The following is a 25,071-nucleotide window of genomic DNA, read 5'->3' on the forward strand; positions in this document are numbered from 1 at the left end:
CCGGAGAGTGGCTGTGTTGATGTCAAACGAGGATGCTTTGAAACGTTATCAATATCAACTCTTAATCCCTTTTTTCTTTTTTGATTAATCTCCGGTTTCAGCATTATTTTGGTGAGGGGACTTTTAATAAATACGTGTGTGTCTACATTTTATTCGACGTGTATGCTTTTATGCTGATTAGCCTAAGAAGCACTGGTTGCGTAACGTTAACATCGACTTTGAACTCTGTGAAGATTGAATACATTCATTCATTATAATTTCAAAAAGCCACACATTAATATCGTTGTGTTGGTATAAATTATTTGTATATATCTATCTGTTAAGTACAACCCCTTTGTAAATAAAACTAAACTGATGTGGTTAACAGCTCGAATCGATTAGGAGATGATAATAGTAGCTTTAGTAGTGTAAATAGTATTGTAGCATTTTCATTTGAGAATATTTTGTGAGTCAAACGTACCAACGGAACGCATTCCAACGGACCACACGTTAACCCTACAAAGAATGGGACCATAGGCTAAAATGCGAAGCAAACCTTTAAAAAAAGGCTAACAAGTATTACATTGATCTTTCTCCCAGAATGCCATGTGAAAAGCAGCCCCGGTTCTTGATTCTTTACGGTTCTCAGAAGGGGCAAGCTCAGTCCATTGCTGAGGGGATAGCCGATGAGGCAGCCGAGCATGGGCTGGTGGCGGAAATCAGCTGCTTAAGTCGGCATGAAGAGGTAAGTTGCCACTGCCTGCATCACTCTGCTTGCAAGCAATCCTTAATGTTACTAGTTTATCTTGAATATGTAAATACAATGCAATGAAATTCATGTGCAACATTTTTGTAAGCACACACATGAAAGGAAAGAACAACAACAACTAACATATTGGACATTGACATGGTTTGTGTTGAAAGATGCAATGACCTTAGAGTGTGTAAGCATACCATCCAAAGAGAAAAAAAAAATATATATATATATATATATATATAAATGGTTATTATATAATCGTTCACAATCTGCCCTACTGAGCCAAACATGGTGTATGAAAATACAGCTGCATTGCAAGTTCACCTGATCACTGATCAGATACATCCTTTTGACAGTACAGTTTGGAGAGGGAGAGTGCTCCTGTGGTCTTCATAGTGTCTACTACAGGAGATGGAGAGCCACCCGACACCACACTTAAATTTGTGAAGACCATCAGGGCGAAGACCCTGCCCAGTGACTACCTTAAGAACCTTCACTATGCACTCTTGGGTAAAGACAACTTCATGCAGGGCTAAGTCTATGTTCAGTTGATCTTTATTTCCAATTAAACTGTATGTGTGGGTTTGTACTTACACACACACACATATATATATATATATATGCTATTCAATACATATATACTTTCATCTAATATTTGGCTTCAGGACCACAAGTGTAATTGTGAGTTATTGCCATTACCAGAGATTATCCCTGTCTTTAATGAGCAAATATATACTTACATATGTGTATATAGGTTTCATCAGATTAGGTTATAAAATAGTGTTCCCTCAAATGTATGTGGCAAATGCTGTTAACACCTATAGATCCAAAACCACTCTAATGGGTGATCCAAAGATAGAGCATCTCCTGGAACAATTGTACGAGTATATTCCCTTCATGCAGGTAGGTGTACCCCTCTCCATGTTTAAGTGTCCTATTTTTTGCCCCGGCCCACTGTAGCTTTAGGAGACACAAACTATGCAAATTTCTGCAACTGTGGGAAAACCATTGACAAGCGGCTACAGGAACTCGGAGCCAATCATTTCTATGCAACAGGACACGCAGACGACGGAACAGGGTAAGTAAGCGGAGTCAAACCATGCAAGGCGACAGCGGAAGAAATTGGGGTTAGGTGGCTGGGGATCGAACTAGTAACCTTCCGAGTTACAATTCCACCCACTGTACCTCCTGAGCCAAGCCGGCCTCTGCGTGTTATGATTGATTGTCGCTGCTTGTGGCTGCGTCTGTTGTTTTAAAGGCTGGAGGTCGTGTTGGATCCCTGGATAGAAGGAGTGTGGGACGCGATCAAAGCAGCCTTATCAAAGATGTCATCCAGCAGTCATCCGCCACTCAAAGAAAGTCTCAGTGACATGGCAAAGGAAAACCCCGCCCCCACATCTCCACCACATGTGGAACTGAATCGCCTGAGTCTTGCCGACAACCAGACCCCCGACTCAATCAATGCGCCATTGGACTCGGACTCTAAATTGACGTTAGGCGGTTTGAAGTCCGACTCATTGAGCTCTGAGTTGGACGTGGCTGCTGCTGCTAAATCGGCGCGGGAAGCACAGACCAGCCACCTCGGAGAGGAGTGTTTGGTGGCTGAACCCTCATTGACATATTCCCTGCCGCCGCTCTCGCAGTCCTCCCTCAACGTTCCCGCTTTGCCACCTCCCTACCTGGAGGTCACACTGCAGCTGGGGGACAAGGAAGAGACGGTAAGTGGTTCTGTTCAACAGTCAGATTGACAGGTGTTCTGTCCATCAGATTGTTCTTTCCATCAGTCTTTTAGGCATTTCACAAGGCCTTGTACAAGCAATGACTGTCCTGTTTTTGTCGCTTACCTGTCCTTTTTTCTGTAAAACCTTTCAGTTTAATTCATCATTGCATTCCGAGACGTTTTATGAAGTGCCTGTAACCAACGCCGTTCAGATGACCAGAGGAGATTCAGTTAAGAAGGCTCTATTGTTAGAGTTGGACATCTCTGTAAGTATAACTCTGTTTCACTTCAAATGAAAAACGGTGGCCCTTTTGTTCTTAAAGTAGTGCTAGATATATGCAAATCATGTATCTCGCTCCTTTTATTGCGGGCAGATGTTATTTTTGTTATTATAGCGCGGCTTCATTAAAGTAAAGTGACTTCGATTTTTGGAGGTAATTAGAAAACGCTGCAGTGGTTTGAGACAAAGAATGATTGCCTGTACCTACTCAGTCATATTCAATCATATTCCTATTACTAATAAGTGTTAGTACGTTTTCCTTTTGAACTGTGAAGCCGACGATCTGCAGCTGTTGCATGGCAACTGCGGCACCTCCTCCACCCCCGTCATGAAGTTTAGTTTATTTCGTCAACTTGAGTCAACTCAGATATTGTTCAAGTTGTATAATGAAGGAAGTGCACTCTGAACAAATGTGTATTCTTTTTTTTTTTTTTTTGTCACTTGCATCAAAAAGATGATTCCCTTAAAAATAGAGTGGATCTATACAAGAATAAAGGCAAAGCGTGTGTTCATTCATAGTAAAAAACGAAATCCTTTCTTAAGGCCCATCCGACGATGACCTACATGCCGGGGGACTCGTTTGACGTCCTATGTCCGAACAGAGTGTCTGAGGTGGACGCTGTCCTCCTACGGTTGGGCCTGCAGGACCAGAGACACCAACGCGTTCAGCTGGCTGTGCGGAGAGACACCCAGAAAAGAGGTTAAATACAGCCTTTTTTATTATAGTGTATGCAATTTGAAAATTGGTGGAAGAATGCATTTACATGATTCATAAAATGTCACACAGCTTCCTTCCCCCCCCAGCCAGCAATTTAATATCTTGTCAAAATAACGCTTTTGGTTTAATATTTTCTGTCTGACAGTATAATCTGGGTCTGGGTTATTCTCTTCGGGAATAGTGCCAATCATGTCGCACAGAAGTAACACCTCCTGTTCTGTGGTTTAAGAAAACAACAAAATGAAATGTCATATTTTTGTTGTTTGTTATTTGCTTTTCCCATCTATTTAATGAAAGTGATTGTATAACTCAGTGAAAGTGTGCCAGCCTAACATTATGACCAACGTTAAACTGCTGGGGCCTGATCTATTTTGACACTAGGCAGTAAGCAACTCCCACCAGCCATCCAATTAAATCATTTTCCCCAGCCCCAATGTCCAGTTCTTGGAACTGTGGCCTATTAAGGAGGCGAAATGGGCCCTGGGTTCCATTCCATGTGTCCTCTGACGCTTATCTTGTCCTGCCCCAAATCTCTCATCCCCATCTCATGCGCCAGCCGCTGGGTGTTGCTAACTTTTTAATGCATGCCTTCCTCCAACCGACCACATTTTGAAATTCATACTGCATTCAAATGAATGTCCGACCTTGCTTAGCTTCTATCTTGTGCTGAATCTTTTTTACTTCTTCATACCTTGGCTCCAGGTGCTCAGCTACCACCACACGTTCCTGATAACTGTAGTGTGCAATATCTGCTCACGTGGTGCCTGGAAATCAGAAGTGTTCCCAAGAAGGTTAGTTAAGCTTTGCTCCCTTCTTTGGGACTACTTGGCTACTTCCAAGTTCAACGATTATGTTACGTTATGTTACTTAACAATTTAAGTAAATATTCATCCAGCCTTCATGTTCAAAACTGATCATGATATACAATATTATTTTGCTCTGAAGTGGTTAAGGCTGAAACTCACAAATTGAAAGATTGGTCTGCTGTAGTAAAATATCTTATATCCCAATGAATTGGGAGAAATTGCGTGCTTGCTTTAATCAAGCAGGAGCTTGATTTTGGGATAGGATTTCAATAGCCAAAATATTGTAACTTTTAGACCTTACTGAATGCTATAGCTCATTTTATGCACATTTTCTATTTGTATGTAGTGGTTTGTATGTTTATCCATCTTTCATCTTCTTTCATTGCTTTTTTGTTCTATGTGCCGAATGTCAGTTTATCATTAGTAAACAGAATATATTTGTAATCTAAAACACATCTCCATCTAAATATATTCAATTTCCTATGAATAGGCCTTTCTGCGGGCCATGGTGGACTGCGCAGGGGACAGTGCGCAGAAGAGGAGGCTACAGGAGCTATGCAGCAAGCAGGGCTCTGCAGACTACAACAGGTTCATCAGAGACTCGTCCCTCTGTCTGCCGGAGCTGCTGACAGAGTTCTCCTCCTGCACGCCTCCTCTGAGCCTCCTCATAGGTGAGAAAGCCCACCATTTATCCCCTCATACCATATTAAACATTGTCATGTTTGTTAGTCTCCCAATATGGATTTAAGGTGTGTGTGTGTGTGTGTGTGTGTGTGTGTGTGTGTGTGTGTGTGTGTGTGTGGGGTGCATACATAATACATGATGCATGTTGACGGGGAAAGATGTGATACTGGTGAGTTCATTAAATTAGCCCAACCCACCCACTGAGATGATGACAACAAGAAAGTAGACTCCATGTGGATGAAATTGTGATAGTTTCTTAAGAATTTTTTTTTGATGGGTTAATACTCAGTCAGTTTTGAATTAAACTTTTTCGGCGGTGTTCTCTCGCCTACCCGCTCTTTGTCTTCATCCGACGTGGTCACAGCTGTTCCACCTCCGCTGTTGTACAGCAGCAGCCGGAACAAATGAAAGCAACACAGAGGGCCTTTCCCGAAGACCTTGCTCTGGAAAACATCTCAGTTCAGGCTTTACGGCGCTGGCAGTGGATGTGGGAAGGAGGATCCAGCACCGCACAGCATCAGGAAGTTCTTGAATTATTTAGTGATCATTCTTATTTATAGTCCGGGTTCCTGCCTTAAGCTAATAACACTGAGCTTGACAACGCAAGTGTCTTCAGTGATAATTATGATTGACATAGGTGGAAGGTGTTGCAAATTATGGCTTTTGGCCAGGAGGACGCCTGGGTGTAGGACATTGGTGTTAGTTACACATTATCATGTACCTCACATATCCCCCAGGTTATGTCAATTAAGTCCTAGCACACGTTCTTTTCCATATTTTTTTCTTCCACTTGAAAATACTGTCAGTGTCCACTAGGGGTCAGCCTATCTCTAGTTTACGTGTGTGTGTGTGTGTGTGTGTGTGTGTGTGTGTGTGTGTGCGCGCGTGTGTGTGGCCATTATGTTACATAAAATTCATGGACCATTTTTATGTCAGTGGTTTCAAAGAAATGTCACTTGCAGATCAATGCCGGTTTTAGTGCTGGACTTAAGAGTTTTATGTTTGTTTGACTCTTGGGCCTATCTTTTATTAGGGATCTATAATGAGATAGTTGTAATAAAGGGCTAAAACATTGTATTCAGTGCTTAAACCCCTCCCCATGTAAAGTTTGATCACAGACTGCAGAATGCGGTTGAAACCCTTGAACCAGCAACACGATTGCTCGTTCTATACTCCACTATCTCCCGACAATGCTGTTAGTGTCTATTGGCACCTTGTTGCGTGGTTGAGTATGTATAGTGGTATTGTAAAGTAGAGCTGGCAAAGCACTCTCCGTGACCTGGTGGTTTGAAAAGCGCTGTATAGTACGAAGAGAGTTTGCAGTTAGTTCTTGTCGCCGCTGCAAGCTTGTACATATGGTTGGACTCTTGGGCTTACCTCGGTACCGTGCATCATTAGTCTCATCGCTACTTCAACCCTCCAACTCAAATATTTATATACGTGGCGATAAAGGTTTCCATCACTTCATTAGATAGTCATCGAGTATGGATCTAATACGCTCAGGCCGAGAACTACTCGACAGTGAAATTAGCTGGATGCTATTATGTAGAAGTTCAATTATAAAGAAAACTAAAAAAGAGCTGTGTCACACTACTAGGCCTTCCTGATGTTGGATAACCTCTGTCACCTCACTTGCACACTGCAGCACCTTCCTCCAACCCCCACCCCCCACCCTCCCTCTCCCCCCTTTCCATTGTCCTATCGCAGAGGTGAACCGATGCAGAAGTCGCGTTCAGGACCTCCTCATCCTCTGCTGCAGGGCTCCGCAGGGCAACAGCTGTTGGCGGCAAGGCTGACGTCGGGGTGTAGCAGGGGGGCGCCGGAGCTGGGGTGACTTTTCATCGGGGGGGGGGGGCAGGCTCACTTTCTCCAAGGACGCCGAGTACGGAGGGTCGTCCAGGAGCCGTGGGTTAATGGCCAGGGCTGACCCTGCGTGTCACCACTGCGGTACATTAGCGCGTCACCGGGCGCGTTTGTGCTTCATTAGCCTGAGCCGTAAGGCACGGGGTATTTTTGTTGACCAGTGTTCACTCAGGTATATGCCCCCAACCCAACCGTAAATAGTGAGGGCGAGGAGGCGTGCACATCCAGATGTCCATGGCCAGATGCCAGTCAGGTGTGAACGGGAAAAGCGTTAGGTGTGAGATGGGGATTAAATATCTGCTTTGGACGGGATCTGCAGCCACCGCCGCGTTGTCATGTTTCATGGAGTTTTGTCGCATAAAAATGTGGTCAGTGTTCACGTACCATCACTGGGGAACAGAGTCTTTTTTCAAGCTCACGCTTTTCATTTCTACTCCCAACAGACGCTTGGATGACACTGCCTTTGGACTAGTTCCATCCTTTATAGTATCCTTCTTTATAGATGAAGGAATATTACACCTTCTGGAAAAGGTGTGTGTGTCTTTATATATAAATAAAGATATATAGCTATATAGATATCTATATATCGATAGAGATATGTGTGTATGTATATATATATATATATATATATATATATATATATATATATATATAGATGGATGTGTAGATTCGTCAGATAAAGTTATTACTGAATCGTATTCAGATGTAGAACGAAGAACCTAAGTTCTCATGTTTTGCAGTCAAAATGAATACCACGTCTGTGGATGTCCCAAATGGGTCATTTCAAAGGCTGTTTCAAATGATTGCCACTTGTCTTTGAATATAGTCTGACTCTGTGACCAGAGTCTATAACTAGTGTTCTTCGGGGGGCATGCGTCACACTTACCGGCGGTTTCATCCTACTGATCACCGGTGCGCTGATGCAGACTGGTGATGGATGGCTCTCCATTACTTTGGGTTGCTCAGTGCGAACGAGTTGCTGCTCTACATTCTGCCTGAAGTTAACAAGCACGCCACGTGGCCAACTGCTGTGCAAAATTGTCTGTTTTTGAGCACTATTCTGGAAGATGGTGGGATTGGTTGTCCAGAGAGATTTCGTTACTTTCAAGATGCCTTGGTGCCTTGTTTGTGGTTTTATAACAAAACATCGACTACTCATTATAAATAAATGAGTGGTCTTGGAAGTTGGATTAGAAATACAAAAAAAGGAATTTCCCTTGGTGTTGATCCATACCTTGCGGGCCTTCTGAGCAGACAACCTTCTGTGTGTTTTTCTACACTCTTATCTTACCTTGGATCTCGGTATAAACAGTTGAAGCCCTCCCTTTTCAAAAGTGTGAGATGTATGGGTTAGTCACTCACCAGGGAACTTGTTCAATTAGTGAATGGAAGTTCAAGTAAAAATACAGTCATCCCAACCGTGTAACATCACAACGTGCTGTGAACTGCTGACATTTTCTTCTGTAGCTTTAAATGAACTATCCTTTATCCTTTTAAAAACCGACCCCCTGGGAATTTTTATCTGGCTAACCATTCGTTTAAATCCTTCCCGTAAAATGTTGCCCAAATCCATAATTTATTAAACACATCTGCAAGAGGGCGAGAAAGAATGTATGATTCACGTGTCAAAGTGGGTATCTACCCCTGTAACGCCCTGAACTGTTTAGGTGTCAGTGAAGGAGAGAAGGGATTTAATACAGCTGGCAGTCTTCCTAAAAGCCTTAGTGAACCGAAAAAGACCCAGCTTTATACATATGGCATGACTATACTATAAACAGTTTTGTTTATCATTGAGTAATTATTAGCAGACGGAGCATAACAAATTGGATAAGACTGTTTTTCTTGCACTTGACTTTGACTCCCTTGAAATGGGGCTTTAATGCAGGGGAGAGGGCGGTGCGAGGATTATACATATTTCTCATGTGCTGCCATTTCTATAGGTATGCAGCAGCGACTGAATGCTGCTGAGAAACAGGCCACCTACACGGTTCGACATTGCAAAAAGGTCCATTGCCCACGGGACAGACATATGAACACTTGGGATTCAGTCGCCCTGATGTAAATATAGAAGGGTGTCCTCCAAATGCACCTCAGGGTGATGGCTGCTGGTCGGGAGTGAGGTTGATATTAGGAATTTGTTCTTGGTGCTCTCCTGTCTGTTATTAATTCTTCGATGTTGCCTAACGACTCATGATGATGTATGCCGGGGCTTGTGCTTCATATTTCAGAGCATCTGCCGAAACTGCAGCCTAGGCCGTATTCAGCAGCCAGGTAAGTTGATGATGGGCATCCATTTGTAATAGCGTCTTTTCTTTTTTAGATTTTAGGCTATCCATAATTAAGCACGATGGAAAGCCCTATGAATACGAGGAGGTCTGCTTTGAATTGCAGCACAGCGGTTGTGGTATAGCAGGTTCCACCATTACGTTGGCTTTGAAAAAAGTCTTGCGTCACACGGATCTTAAGTGCATCCAAAGCACTGTCAGAATTCTCCCAGCGCCCCTCATTAGCTCGATCTCCTCTCTTGCGCTCGTATTTTAGAGAGCGGTAGCAGAGATTCAAGGGGAGGGATGGTGGTGACTCGTGGTTTATCAGATCAGGTGGTGAGACACTGAGCCTGCATTATTGATGCTGTGGTCAATGGATGCCCCCAGTGGAACTCTGAGAGTGAGGGATGAGAGTGCTTCCTCTTGTAATGAGAACCCGGGCGAGAGAGGCAGGAGACGGTGGGAGAGACAGAGGAAGAAGGTGGGAGGGCCGGACCAGTTGTATCTCTTAAGTGGGAACAAATTGACAGGCGTTTGTTTTGGAAGTATCGTCTGGTGTGTCGGCCGCCGTCGTCGTCCCTGGACGACATCATCTCTTGGCTACCTTCTGTACGGCTCAGAAGTGTACGGCACGTGCGTGTGTGTGTGATTTCTTTTAAACTATTTACACAAGCCTTCAGGAGGTTGTTTTCCGAATTGACCTCTTCATTTCATCCTCTATTTTTGTGCTTTATATATATATATACATGTCACCCATAACACACACCTGGTGACATCCTTCTCTCTCTGATTTAGCTCCACTCTCAGGCACCCCGGGAGGCTGCGTTTCATCTTCACCGTGGTGGAGCTCCCAGCATGCCCCGGGCGACCCAAGGGCCGGCGGGGTCTGTGCAGCGGCTGGCTGGCGGACCTGGTCACCCCCATCCTGGTGTGTCCCGGGACCGACGAGTCATCATGCGGGCAAGCCCAGCTGCCACAGGTAAGAATTGAAACGACAGAGGCAGAAGCGTGTAGGACTGAGAGTGTTCATCGGCATTCGATGCGTGCCGGATCACTGGCCCAGGACCTTATTTCCATGTAGGCAGATTGGGTGGATGCAGAGGGCCCAGAGAGGTTGTTACGTCAGCGGTGCTTTTGGCTTAAGAACCCATGCAATCTAAAACCAGACGCTTCGTTGCTTTTACTGCAGACTAGGCTTGCAGATTCTGGACATTGTTGTTTTCTCCGTGCTCGCTCTCTCTTACCTACTCTTCAGCCAACGCGCTAGTCTCTCAACCAGGTCAGAAAAATACAGACACAAGCAGTTTTTAGTTTGTATTGTCTTCCGTTAATGACATTCTTAAGAGGCCCTCTGGTGAATTATGTCTGGAGAATGCCAGACATTGTGTATTCAGTGGTATTTCTAGTGAACCAAAAAAAAAGAAAACGTGTACTGAAATGCCTAGGCAAATGGCATTAGAATAAGGAAAATGCCATCGCTTTTGTCTTTGCCTTCATTTCAGCTTCTTAACTTTCTTTGTGAAGAAAAAAACCTCAAGATTTCCTTCTCGCACATCACTCCAAAGGGAAATCTAAGCTGTTGTGTGCATGGTTGAATAATAAACAGCAGTGTGAACCAAACGTTCTGGCTCTAGGTTTGCCATCAGTGTTGGTCAGGTAAGCCATTAGTAAAGGCTTTTGCATTAATGGAATAGTATGGATTCTGGATGATCACGGTAATGGGTCTCATTAGTCTAAACGCTCTGCAATGATCTCCGACCGTAGATCCACGTGAGAATGCGAGCGAGCGGGACCTTCCACGCCCCCACGGACCCCACCACGCCCCTGATCATGGTGGGACCGGGCACAGGGGTAGCCCCCTTCATCGGCTTCCTGCAGCAAAGGTACCTCAACTCATACCCCACACTACAGTCTCCACACTACACACCCGATCGATGGAAATAGGTTCTTTATTTATCCCCCAGTGGTAATGAAGGCGTAACGGTAGCACACATAAGCACATGGGCAATGTGCAAATTAACAAAACCATCAGATAAAATGGCTAATTCAGAGAAAAATAATGCTGTCCCAGAAGATAGCAGTAGTTGCACGGTACCATTCCTGTGGTGGGGGTTGTTATGTTTGTTAATTTCTGACTATCCTTTTTTATTTTTTTGTGTGGGCTTATTTTAGTTCCACATTAAATGCATGAAAAGTTGTCCACTTAATTAACAAAAGGATACGATAGTTGGCTGCCGATCTGGCAGGTGCTGTTTTCTTTATAATGTAGCGACGCAGTAGACAACGCGGGCGTTGAAAAGTTCACCGCGCGAGGGTGGACGGTAAGCAAGCACCAGCACCAGAACCAAAGAGAATTATTCCAGCGTGAAATCCAATATCATTGGATGACAGCTTGAACATCCAAACACTGAAGCAGGGCCCTTAAGTGCAGCTTGTTGTTCTTAAGCCTCCTCCCATCACAGGCGGTCTTGCATAACGGCACGTCTAGGTCAAGTAGGTTCCAACGGTTTATCTGCCCGGCGCGGCTGCGATCACATCAGGGATCGTTTCAGAAGCGCCGCGTCTCCTCTATGGGAATAAACCCAGGATCACCCCCTCCATCAATTCCCGTGTCGGGGCTTCAGAGCGCAGTGGTCGGAGCGCGGGTCAAACTCGAGCACGGATGAATATTGATTCTAACGTAAAGACTTCAGCGGGCGACGAGGCAAGCGGTTAATGTAAATCATTACCAGTAATTGTGGAGGAGTTTGAGCGGGCGTATCGACTGTGGGCCGCGACCCGCCCACAACCCCGATCCCCCCGACCCACCCACCCTCCTCCTCCTATTTGACCAGGTCGTGGCCTCATCTGACTGAGACGTGGAATGTTGGATGACTAGATATGTTTTCAAGTACATTGGATTACTTTGTTCGATAAAAACGTGTACATCTTAAACGTGCACGATGGTTTACAACTTAACCACACACCGCGTAGGAGACTGATACTGGCCAGGATCACATGAGGTCAGGTAGCTCGACCAATTTTTTTCCCTCTCGAGTGAGTGAGTTTGGAGACCCCAAAAAAATCCTCTTAGCTTCTAAAAGTAAATTCCCGTGACCCCGTTGAGAAGCTCTTGACACTCGTTGCCCGTGTCATCGAGAGTGTGATCACGGCTCACTGGTGACAACGTGACGCCAGAAGGGAATTGCACGTCTTCGGAGAGCTCTCCACTCACTTACTCACTTACCAGAAGGAGCTGTCTGGTCATCTCCGGGTCAGAAGGGAGCGCTTGGAACCGTGGCTCCCGGGCAATATCCCGTGCCACCGCTGACACGATCAGGAAGTGACCCGGTCATGCTGCCGGAGTACCTATCAGCCGCAATCAGCGGCAGAGATCAAAGACGTGCCACAGGGACACCCGTACCTGGGTGGACGTGGGAGTGGCGCGGACTGATACCGGTACAGCTCTTGGTCATCACACCGGTACCCATATATTACTGTCCAAATCTGATAGACCGACTTTTCTCATTAAAAGTTTTTCGAATTTTTCTCATTTTAGCATGGATAAATATATTCCAAACCTAGCCAAGTGTAACTTTTTTCTTAACAAAGGCCAGTAATTATGCATGTCCTTGGTGGTGAAATAACATTGAATACTATTTTTTGGCTTTATTAACAATAAAAAATAAATACTAGTAGAGAGGAAGATGCCATGTTGAACAAAGTCAACTATTTATTTAGTAACTGGAATAGACGTGCTATGTATGACACCCTGGTCACGATGAAACAGGCCTAATTTCCGGTCAGAGAAAGGATGCAGATTCAATTTATTTATTATTAATTTAATTCCCAATGACATGGGAAGTCTTCAGTAGTGCATCAGATGGTAGGTGGGACATTTTAGTATGAATGAACACGTGTGTGTGTGTGTGTGTGTGTGTGTGTGTAAGCATAGGTGTGTGCAGGTGTGTGCACGTCTGTATGTGCGGTTCCTGGAAGGTCAGAAACAGAAGAAATTAGCCAGGGGGTAAATCATTACATTACACTAATGTGTAATATGTGCCTCTTGGCTAAGTGATAAGCAGTAGGCAGCCTGAGGCAAGGTTATTCAACTGCTTTTTTAAAGGGGCCATATTATTGAAATTTATAATTTTAAATGTATATAAAAAAAATATTTATTGCATTTAAGCAGTTATTTATGTTAACATAAATAACTGTGAATACTGTTTATTCAAAATGTTAAGTCAAACATTTCTAGATAGACCTGTGTTCTTAATGTATTGTAAATGTATTTAAAAAGAAACAAAAACATATTGTTAATTCAATTCATATTATTCGATTTAACAAGAAAAATAAATGGCATCTGCCATAAATCAATTCAGCAACAAGTGATCAGGTGATCAGACATTTGTATTTCTAAGACAAATTTATGTTGTTCACTTTATCAGTCACTACATCTTCAAGGACAGCTGGCTTGCAGTCTTTCACTGTTTAAGAATGGGACAAAAGTTATATTTTTCTTACCAAGAATCCATGCACCATGGAGTGAGGCTATGGTACTCCTCTCTTGTTGCGAACACGACCTGTACCCTCTGTTGATAATTCAGAGTGAGCCTCTGCGCTTTGATTCAAAGAGCATCCGAGCCCTTTGGATAAGTTCCCTTGAGGCTGAGTGATGCTGTGCTCCTCAGATTGTATTATTGTGTTACTGCGATTGCCTCGTTGCAGATCAAACGTTTGGTCTTTGGACCCAATTTACAAAAAACATATATTTTACAGTTGAGTCCATACCGCCACACCGCCTGCCTTGCACCTCCTCAATGTGGATAGCAAGATTTAAGTCCTCAAACGTGTAGCAAAAGCAGAGACACTTGTTGGCGCACGCACAGAGAGGCTAGGTCGTAGGGGAGGGATAAAGCAGTTAAAAAACTTTCCTATTGGAGGAGATTTAACAGGCTCTCCATCTTGCTTAGAACCCAGCAAGGGGAAAATGTATTCTGATTGTTCTGATAAATCATCTGCAGGCCGCCAGTTGAATAGGCCTGGCCTAAGGTGATCAACCAATAACTGGTATTTGAGGTCCTCAGATAAATCCCCATGTGGGCCAAGAAGGCTTTAAAGTCCTGTCTTAAGCGTCTTCCTCATCTTCCTCCTGGAGCTGAGGCGTTGTGTTAGGATTACTGTAGGCTGATGTCAAAAGCCATTTCCATGATTCTGCGAATGATAGGGTCAGTGTACGATTTGCCGGTCCGACCTGAGGGTAGCAAGGTGCAGACTGGGGGGGAGAGCTGATGCAGGATCATAGAATAGATTTGCTGTCGAGCAGGAGACACTTCACTGGCTGGCTGTTGCCTTGCTAGCAAACCCCTCTCGGGGAGCAGAAATGGAGGCTGTCGCCTTTACTTGGTGGTTAAACCGGGCAAGAGGGAGAGCTGGCTGTGGCCAAGATGGCCGAACGGGTGGACCGTAGCTCGCAGCTGGAGCTAGAAGTGGCTGTGGCCTGGTCAGGGGGAATAACGGCCGGAGCTGAGCAGAGTGCAGCTGGCGTGATGCTGGTGTCTGTCAAGCAGAGGTGGAGTGGTGGAAGTGGTCGCTGTCTACCGGAGCTTGACTGTAGGCGAGGGCATCTGGTGCAGTGTGCAGGTGGCTCCTATGGTGAAGCCGGTCTGGCAGGCTGAGCCGGCAGGGCGGGGGGGGGGGGGCAGCTGTACTGGATGCCCACAGCAATGCAGGTGCTCTGCCTTGTTGGTTAGCACGAGGGATGATGGGGAGATTGAAGTAAAGGTTGGTGGATAATATGGGCGGTGGAACGCACTGGAGGGAGGTAGTTGAGCAGAATATCTAGTTGAAGAGGTATTTCATTTAACACTCTCTGTGTCAATGTGGAGCTCCGTCAATTGGTTGGTGACCTGCATAATGCAGGCCTCCCTCCTACCCCTTCTGTCGGTGGTGATGCTTGGCTCAGCGCTTTGATGGTGTCGACAACCTGAGGAAAGTGTACCGGTGGGTTGTAGTCTGAGGGATCCATTGCTGAATGATGATATCATGGTGGCGGTGAATAAAATAAGATGGACTTTGTTTTTCCAAAGGAGGTTTGCCTTTGCCTTAAAGTATCTTCTGTTAAAACTAATAACATTGTGTACATACAGTACATACACAGGTGGTCACCCATACACATGTACACATACATGCACAGACTGCGATAAACAAACACATTGTGTACTGAAACATCGTCCGACACGCCTGTAATCACATAATGATGTACATAACATGTGCATTTAGCGTCTATTTTTGTTTTCATTAGTACTTTGTATTTTCATTGAATTGTATTTTATGGTTTGGTCCTCTCTAGTAGAAGTCTCTTGAAGAAGCCATGGCGTAGCAATAACACAATCCGACTTGACGGGCGGCTTGTGATAGACGTGCTGTTGACTTTGGTCGTGATGAAACGGTTTGATTCAGTTTGCTCGTAATCTACATTGATTGATTTGATTCACAATGACATCTTCAGTGGTGCAACACAGGGAACCTGTGGCATTTGAATACGTATGAACACAGGTGTGTGTTTACGCACAGGTGTTCTGTTCCTGAAAGGTCAGGAACAGTTCCTGAAAGGTCAGGAACAGAACAAATTAGTCAGAGGTAAATAGGCTTTGCATTACGACTAGTGCTGTCAAGCGATTAAAATATTTAATCGCGATTAATCGCATTAATGTCATAGTTAACTCGCGATTAATCACACATTTTTTTCTATTCTAAATATCCCTTGATTTTGTGCTGCTAGCCTTTTAGTGAGATCCGAGAGTGTTGAGAAGGACAGTTATAAAATATATTTGGTAAGAGGGATATAAGAAGAGAGACCCGCAGTGAATTTAACCCGGTCCACTTGACATTGGGTAGGTGGATGACAATGGCAGGCCTACCGTAAAACCTCAATAGCCCAGGCTTTTATTTGTTTCAATCACTGAACTTTCGAACAAAACTCTTGCTCAACAAAGATGGGAAATAACATTTATTATTAAACCAGTATGAATATTCCTACCGTACGTAGGCCTATACACATTACCAGGCTATCGAATAACATACACACACACACACACACACACACACACGGTGGCGGAGTGATAATCGGGAGAGTCTGAGGAATTCCCGGTGGGCCGTTAACGTTTTGGGGCTGATTACTGCGGGATAACAATATTGCGTTTATAAAAGTTCCTTGCAGCACCCTCCGGCAGCCTGAGCTGTGCGTCCGCAACTCTCAATCACTCAGCAGACGCAAATCTCACAAACTGTCAACGTCGCAACCAAGTCGATTTTGTCTTCAGGGGAGTAACTGAGCGGCCCCTCCCGGAGTGGTACAGCCCAGGTGGGCCTTGAACTGCGATTGGTCAGAAAGACGTAACAGCTAATAACAACATTGATCTCTCGTGCAGGCTCGAACAGAGTGACACAGAAACAAACGCACACTTACACACTTTTAAGGAGTTTTTCACCCGCTCCGTATCCTTGCTTGCCCCAACAAGTTTGTGCGGCGTGCTTGTGGTTTTGTTTCCGGTGTAGCTAGATCCGGTATGGTGTTGTAGTTTTTCTAACGTGACTAGTTGTTGCTAGACAACATAATGCTAGTACTCCTCTAAATTACAGTGCAGGCTCAACAATAACAAATAAAGAAACTCGTAAAGGCCGATCGCAGGGCCCCACCATCATGCCGACATACCCTGGTACGACAATATTCCTGTGGCAGCGACTGCATATATGAAAGCATATGGGGTATGCCTGAAGGGAGGGGAGGGATGTTTTTCAGTTGGGTACAAACATAAAGATGAGTTGTGTTTAAATAAACCAAATGACATGTGGCATTTAATGCTTGCAGCTGCCGATCTATATTGGCGTCTAACAGAAGGTATTATACGGGCAAGAAATCAGAAAGAAATTTCTTGGTCATAAAATGCAAGCTGCTACAAAGTTGGCGCATGCTGAACAACAGGTAGGCCTGATGGAGAGATGTGCATCAAGCTTGAATATGCACATGCAGGCAATGTAATAAGGGTTCAACGCTTTGCTATATGGGCCCACCCACTATGTCTCTATTTCTCTCTGTCTGTGTCTCTCTCTTTGTCGGTCTGTTGCTCGCCCGCTCCCTGTCTGTCTGTCTCTGTCTCTGTCTCTGTCTCTGTCTCTGTCTCTGTCTCTCTCTCTCTCTCTCTCTCTCTCTCGGCCAGCTGCGTATCGTAGCGACGGCTGTCAGTGAGGACCTGTCACTGGGGGACCAGCATGCAACAGAACCTGAGAGAACTTGAGCTTCCAAACAAAGCCTCTGATTCCGCTGTGCGATAAGAGATAACAATCCCCATCTTGTCAGCGGGATGCTGTACATGCGCCGACCCAAGGCCGGTCGGCATGACAACAACACGCGGCACGGTTTCGATCCTGTCCTCCGTAGGATAAATCCGTAGCGCGGCCTTCACCACCTTCCTCTGTTAATCGATGCCACTGCTTTCAAAACTCTGTCGTACCGCCGGCATCAGGTGCAATAGAAGGCCTGGCATGTGATCAAAGCCACCCATGGTGGCACCTGTGATGCTTTTAGTGCACTCTGGGAGCGTCTGGCATCGATTACTTTGGTCTAGCCTCTATCGAGGCTGAGGAATGGAACGTGCGGAAAATAATTCCCTAAAGGTCCAGATGTAGAAATCTGGGAACAGATAAAAAAAGTGGGGGAAGGCGTTGCGCTGCCTCACTAACAAGCTTCCTAAGAAACTTGTCTCTCGCGTAACATTGTTTAAGTCAGCTCAGGCGAAGGGCTTAGCACATTCAATATCGCAGTGTGAACGAGCATAAACAAACAACAGGTCTCCATTTATCATTCCAACCAGACAGCTGATTACAATTATAGCCTGTGTTGCTGCTCCTGTATTTGCCTGAATGTGATTTAAATTCAACATGCGGGAGGGTAGAGGAGAAAGCTTGTAAATGGGAGTAATCATTTTGCGGCAACACAAGCCGCTGATTAAGCCCGGAGTAGCGTTGTTTAGCAACTTGCGTTGTTTTTGTTTGTCTTCGGTTTAGTCGTTGTTGTTGTTTCTGCTTCCGCTGGGCCTTGGAAGAGTGAATCCTTTTCCCGCTGAGCTGCCAACGTCATTCATGCCACTGATGGTGGACGCGAGACCACGAGCGATAATCACTGTGTTTGTCTGGTCCTCGGGGCCCAGCGTGCTTCCCGCTCTCCCTTCCTCTACCACCCGGCGCTCATCTGAACGCCGCTGAGAGGCAAACGTCCCCCAGGACACCAAATAGAGTTCCACATTCGCACATTCTGTTCTTCCCCTGGCGTCGGTGCTACATTCTAATTTATATATGTGTGTGTGTCTATGTGTGTGTGTTTTGTATTTCCACCGTGGGTATGCATTGCGATCTGATTTGTATGCAGGGAGGGAGGCCAGAGTGGTCTGCTCAGAATGGGATCCAGGTTTTTCATATTGGTATTGATCCCTCCAGGGCAGGCGAGAGAGTTGAAGAGAGGGAGTCAGGTAGAGAGAGGGGGGGGGGGGGGAGGGGGGTGATGGGGCAGAGGTGCCTAACCGAAATGAGTTTACTCCAGGCTGTTTGTAGATCAGAGGCAACTCTTCCCTGATGCTAATGGTTGGAGGGGTCTGGACTGAAGGGAGCTCTGCCCCCCATTCCTCTCGTTCCCCCTCCCACCCTCTTCTCACCTTTCCCCCTCCGTAGGTGAATAACAAACTTCCTCTGCCTTAACATTCCTACTAATCGGATGAATTAGTCTCTTCTACTCTTCACTCTTTGGTGTCTCTCCCTCCCAGTGGATCAGCGGTGTTTGTTTTATTTACCGCGCAGTGTTAATAGGTGGAGGAGTGAAGGTTGGGGTGCATACAGCTCCATCCTAAACAATATCCGTTTGGGTGTTTTTACGAGCGCAAAGAAAGCGCTGTGGAAGTAAAAAGGCAAACAAAGTGGTGCTCTATCTCCGGGTGAGCGGGCCTGCCCCCCCCCCCCCCCCCCGACAGAGGGCGCCGTAGCCTATCCTGCAGACGCAGCGGCCCAACATACGGAGCCTAATCTCCATGTCTCTCCGGGGAGGCAGATCTTTCCCCCGCGCGCCCTCCTCTCTCCTCCCCCTTTCCTCCCATCAACTACCTCCCTCCCCCCTCCTTCCTCCTCCCCAGATGGGGGTATCAGATAAAGCCTTCCCACCATTAAAGGGTCATGTGACTGATTGCTTCATAAAAAGCGCCACGGCTCCACTGTGTCATCGCGCCAGCATTACTTGCTGCAAAGGACTCTGGGAGAGTTGCCAAATTCACACACGCACCTTCGCACACAAATGGGAGGAATCACGTTTCCATTCGACATTTGAGTCGTCCTTTATTTCTATTTTTTTTCAAGTGTGCGGCTTCACACGTGCACATACACGTGCGCGCACAAACACGTGCACACACACAAAGACACGTGTACGCACGCACACACTGTGGACTGGCCTCCCAAGTGCCACCTCCCTCAAGCCGCTGGCGGGGGACGGCCTCCCGTGTTGTTGTTGTTTGGGTGCGAGTTAACGACTTGGTGTTAATGTCCTCATCGCCCCACACACACACACTGAGATGATTCATCCGCTAATTGCCAGCGTTCCCTTCATTCTTATTACAGACAATTAATGGCAGCGCTGCTGCCGTTTACTCTCTGCAGCCCTCTGTCTGCATTGATTATCCCCTGGAACCCATTGTTCTTTATAGTTCTACGTATCTTTTTCCTAGGGAAATTGAGAGGCGAGACAGCCTCGACGTGGCGTTCGGCGAGACCTGGCTCTTCTTTGGCTGCCGCCACAAAGACGGGGATTACCTATTCAGGTGAGATTGATTGCCGCTGTGTTTTTAACGGGCTGTTCGGGACACACACTCATTTGCATAGAGCCACCATACACATACCGATGAGAGTGTTTGGGGGGGGTGCGGATTGACAAAGCCGTAATGCTCCGTCTCTTTATGGATATATTCATTGTGGCAGCCCTCGTAAAGCGGGCAAAGAGTTTTGGTCTTTTCCCTTTTCTTTCCGTTTTTGATGAAATGCCGAAAAAAAACGATGTGTGTTTGGCGGAGTGGAATTCCTCCCAGACTGCCAGGGAAAAGGATGCAGGGGGAGAATCCTGCTTCGATACCTTTTTTTATTATTATTGTTTTATACGTTCGTTGATGGACATTTTCAACTTTCCCGCAGCATTCCTCTAAAGATTTATGCAATGAGTTTTTTCCAATATTTTTTCTTCACAGATTCATTTGTTGCAATGTATGTCGTTTATGAACGACATGCATACATTAAGTTAGAAGTGGAAACCTGATTTGAAATGGGACAATCCTAACTGGACCACCGGCACACTGGTTCCAGGGTAGGTTGGCCTTTATCTTACTGAAGGGGTGCTGTTTTCTTATCAAGGTATTGATACTTCCACATGAGTAATAAATGGTGGTTCTCCTGCCTCAAATGCGCAAGGCACGCTTAAGGTTCCATGAGTAAAGATGTTAAGTAGTGACAAATTGGGTTTGGTGGTGATTATGGGGATTACATCAAGACCTTGTCTTTTTAATGACACCGCACGCCTCGCAGCACTTTTCCCTCCGTGTATGCAACAATGCGTTCTCCAAATTGTTACACATTGCCTCATTTATCAACACAGACGTGTACAAATGTGACTTTACTTTCAGAATGAAGGATTGCTTGGTTCAGGCTTTGTACAAACACAGGCGTCATTGTTGGATATGCTGGGCAGAGTGGTGTTGGCCGTTTCCATGGCGAGGAGGGACATTCAGAAGATGATATCGGTGACGTTTGTGCCCTGAAGTGTGCTCAGGGACATCTTTTAATTCACGCAGTGCATCGCCAATGTGGTCATAAGCCACTCGGCTTGGCCTCCAAATAAGTTACTACTTTGTATTTGTGTGGCTGGATGTTAATACGCCTTGCATGACCTTGGTAGAGCAAAGTAGATTCCTGATTGTTGGGCACGAGACACAATCAAATGCCATTATTGTGATTTGGCATTAATAAGAAGGAAAAAGCTTGACACACGGCGAGCGCCGCCCAAATCCAATCACCACTTTTGCTGCAATCAAATCGAACCTCGAATTAAACTGAAATGCTGAAGGGGAGTGAGCTGAAATGGCATTGAGTGAGCAACCTTTAAATCCAAAACAACCCCAACAGTTCAGCACGGTTCCTGTTAATTGTTCTTTAGGGCCTCGCCCACCACCACACAAATGTTGTCCCATCAAACGCAAACCCCCTTCCCAGTGTTGACCAAAGACATGGTAGTGCCCATGCTGTGTGACGTTCCACTTCCTGGAACCAGGAAGACTGTGTGTGTGTGTGTGTGTGTGTGTGTGTGTTCCTGCATACTTTTGTGCCATTATTCATTGTCCCCATATCCATATCCTTAAAAATAAAAAGTCACCAGTGGGGAATAAGTGGGCCGTTGAATTTCAACCAGGTTATAAATAGCGTGCGGTCGCCACAACGGACTCGTGAGACAGGATGTAATGAACCCTCTTGTGTTTCCAAAGCAAAAGTAAAAAAGTGTCAAGTTAAAATCAACCCCATTCACCCCCCCCCTCTGTATTTAACATCTGTAGTCGAAAGCTTGCTCAAATATTACCCTCCCGTCAAAAATAGTCTCCATGTCTCTCAGTCTCTCTGTGACTCTCTCCCCTGTGAAGGGTTTATTTCCAGTTTTTCCTCCCTCGCTCCATGGACTGTATCTTCAGGCTGCCAGGAAAATGCGACGGCATGAGATCTCCTTCATTAGCAGTCTAGCCACATTGCCGTGTGCTGTTCTCTGTATAAACACATCACCGGGCTACCTGGCAGGCTTCCCTTCCAGAGCTCCCCCGAAACTGTTATGGTTTTGTAAAAGCGAGCCATTAGTCCAACGTGTCCCTCTCAGGGAAGGCTGGCATCGTTGGGTGCGACCCCACTCCACACCTCTCAGGCTAGTGGTTCAGGTCGCTCCGTCTCTCCTAATCCTCTTTGTTCGACACTCATCTCGTGTGTTTTTTTTCATGCAGTGAAACGTGAGGTGACTTGAAAACTTGAGATTTTCATGGTTATCTCTTGTGCAGTGTTTCTCTCTCCCGACATAAAGACCTGTTGGAGAACAAACGCAACCCGGTGTTTAGACTGTGGCCTCCAAAAGTTGCTAAAACAAACCTGAGTCTGAGGATTGCTTCAAAACACACTCCTAAGGCAAATCCTTGCTGTGTGTTTGTGTGTCTGTCTGTCTGTATGTCTGCGCTCTGAGATGAGGGTGTGCGTAGGAGGAGGTGGGCACATTGAGCTGTGTGTGTGTGTGTGTGTGTGTGTGTGTGTGTGTGTGTGTGTGTGTGTGTGTGTGTGTGTGTGTGTGTGTGTGTGTGTGTGTGTGTGTGTGTGAGCTGTTCCCAGCTGCTTCTTTAACTAAGGCTCCCCAAACTTTTGCTCTCTCGCTATCTGCCTTGGTCGTTTCCTCCCCACTTCCGAATCAGCAGCAAGCAAAGCGCTGGCGAAAAACCCACCGGGGAGTTCATGTTGGCAGTCCAGCTCCCCGCTTGGGACCAAAGGTTACAGGCCTGGAAGGATTAATAGTAGGAAAAAAAGAAGAAATGTTACTGTGACTCAACCTGGTTTGATTTCGTATTTTCTTATTTAAGTGATACCTTGCCACCCTCCGTCCTGTTTTATTACGAAACGTCGGTGGGTGGTTGAGCAGTTTGCTTTGACCCTTTTTTTTTTTGTTTGTTGCCTAGAGTAATGTTCTACCGAGGCGTGATTTTTCTCACCTTTTTTGTTTTCGCTAAGGAAACTAGATAAGGAGTGGGGGGGTTATGTACCTTCAAACGCGCTGCGAGGCATCTCCACGAACCACTCTGGAAAGCTGAATGCTTCCGTCGTAGACCGCGTCTCACCAGGAAAATAGGGCGTACATGTGTGAGAGTGTTGATGTGTAACGACGTCGTCAAAGCAGCGCTCCAGACGAAGTGAGCGCCACTTAAGACCGACGTCCCGGTGTTAATTAACGCACCTGCTCCCCCACGTTCACTCACTTCAAACCCCCTCATGTTCACCCTTGTCACAAAAAATACATCCATGTTGTGGATGCTGTCGCCTAACCACTGAACCCCTTCCCCTGCTTGTCTCGCTGTGTTTCCCTTCCCTTCCCCTCGGTTCCCCAGAGAGGAGCTGGAGGGCTTTGTGTCCAGCGGGACTCTGACGCATCTCAAGCTGTGCTTCTCCAGAGATGCCACGGCGGCAGGGGAGGAGGCGGTGCCCGCCGTCTCGCAGCCGCCACCGGCGTGCCCCAGATACGTCCAACACAACCTGCTGCTCCACAGCCAGCGCGTCAGCCGGCTCCTGCTGCGGCACAACGCCCGTCTCTACGTCTGCGGGTGAGCACGGCCGCACCAGAGCGCTGGGGGGGAATGGTTATGGTGGTGATAAAGATACGGTGGAGGAAGATGGTGATAAAGCCATGGAGGAGGAGGAGGAGGGTGATGATAGTGATAAAGGGGTTGAGCAGGATGATGATGTTGGTGGTAAAGCTGTGGAGAAGAGGGATGATGATAATGATGGTGATAAAGAAGAAGAGTAGGATGCTATGGTGATAAAGCTGTGAAGGAGGATGGGGGTGACGGTGATGAAGAGGTGGAGGATGATGTTGATGATTGTGATAATGAGGAGGATGAGGATGATGATGATGATGATGTTGATGATTGTGATAAGGAGGAGGATGAGGATGATGATGTTGATGATTGTGATAAGGAGGAGGATGAGGATGATGATGTTGATGATTGTGATAATGAGGAGGATGAGGATGATGATGTTGATGATTGTGATAATGAGGAGGATGAGGATGATGATGTTGATGATTGTGATAAGGAGGAGGATGAGGATGTTGATGATTGTGATAAGGAGGAGGATGAGGATGATGATGATGATGATGGTGATTATTGTGATAAAGTGGTGGAGGAGGAGGATGAGGATGATGATAGGATAAAAGATGAGGAGGAGAATGATTTCATTTATAAAGATGTGGATGTGGACGAAGATAGTGGTACAGATGTGGAGGAGGGAGATGAAGTTGATGGTGATAGATGTATGGAGGAGGATGAAGATAATGATGAAGAGGTGGAAGAGGGTGAAGGCGACCTTCTGATTATCTGGATAATGATGATGTTCATGGTGAGGAAATGGATTGGATACCGGGGAACATTTTGACCAGTTCTTTTCTCAAGGGGTGCATTTACCGCACTCACTTACCTTTTTAGATCAGGAAAAGCCAATGTTTTTTTGGGCCTGAAAGCGAGTGGCATAGCGGACGATCCAATGTACCACTTCAAGGAAAACAAGGAAAGAAAAAAAAGCAGCATTGGCTTTTCCTGACCTAAAAAGTTAATAGAGTGCTATAAGACTTCCTCACCCACGATAACCTCAGCTCTCCGTTCTTCATCATCAGCGATGCAAAGAACATGGCGAAGGACGTGAACGACACGCTGATGGAGATGATCAGGGCGGAGCTTCAGCTGGACCAGCTGGACGCCATGAAGACACTGGCCGCACTGAGGGAGGAGAAACGCTACCTGCAGGACATCTGGGGCTGAGGAGGAGGAGGTGGAGGAGGATCTGGATCAGGAGGTGGGGGAGGAGGAGGAGGGGGAGCAGAAAAACTACATGCATGACATCTGGGGCTGAGGAGGAGGAAGAGGAGGAGGAGGTGGAGGAGGATCCGGATCAGGAGGTGGGGGAGGAGGAGGAGGGGGAGCAGAAAAACTACATGCATGACATCTGGGGCTGAGGAGGAGGAAGAGGAGGAGGAGGTGGTGGAGGAAGAAGAGGAGGAAGAAGTGGAGGAGGAGGTGGTTAAGGTGGTGGGGGTAGGGGAGTTTGGGGGATAGAGCGCTTGGATCCCCATCTTTCCCCTCTATCCCCCACAAGGACAACCCTAATACAAAAGGCTGTGATAATTAGGTCCAGCAGTAAC

General features: G+C 46.1%; 1 protein-coding gene across 2 annotated transcripts; it reads left to right on the top strand.

Annotated features, from left to right (window-relative positions):
- Positions 1–24,691, top strand: mtrr (5-methyltetrahydrofolate-homocysteine methyltransferase reductase; the record flags this gene model as incomplete). Of its 2 annotated transcripts, XM_079754490.1 has the most annotated exons (15): positions 1–111; positions 580–724; positions 1,093–1,246; positions 1,697–1,814; positions 1,995–2,454; positions 2,609–2,722; positions 3,280–3,436; positions 4,157–4,245; positions 4,751–4,931; positions 9,036–9,078; positions 9,870–10,053; positions 10,839–10,957; positions 19,823–19,915; positions 23,267–23,479; positions 24,547–24,691. In XM_079754490.1, exons 2-15 carry the CDS (start codon positions 581–583, stop codon positions 24,689–24,691), a joined length of 2,214 nt encoding a protein of 737 aa, XP_079610616.1. In that variant the 5' UTR covers positions 1–111; position 580. The 2 variants fall into 2 exon arrangements, with proteins under 2 accessions (XP_079610616.1, XP_079610617.1); XM_079754491.1 differs by lacking the exon at positions 1–111 and having other exon boundaries at positions 606–724; positions 1,098–1,246.
- Positions 24,692–25,071: the final 380 nt, after the last annotated feature.

This window comes from Pollachius pollachius (genome assembly GCF_949987615.1).
Source record: "Pollachius pollachius genome assembly, chromosome: 17".
Lineage (NCBI taxonomy): Eukaryota > Metazoa > Chordata > Actinopteri > Gadiformes > Gadidae > Pollachius > Pollachius pollachius.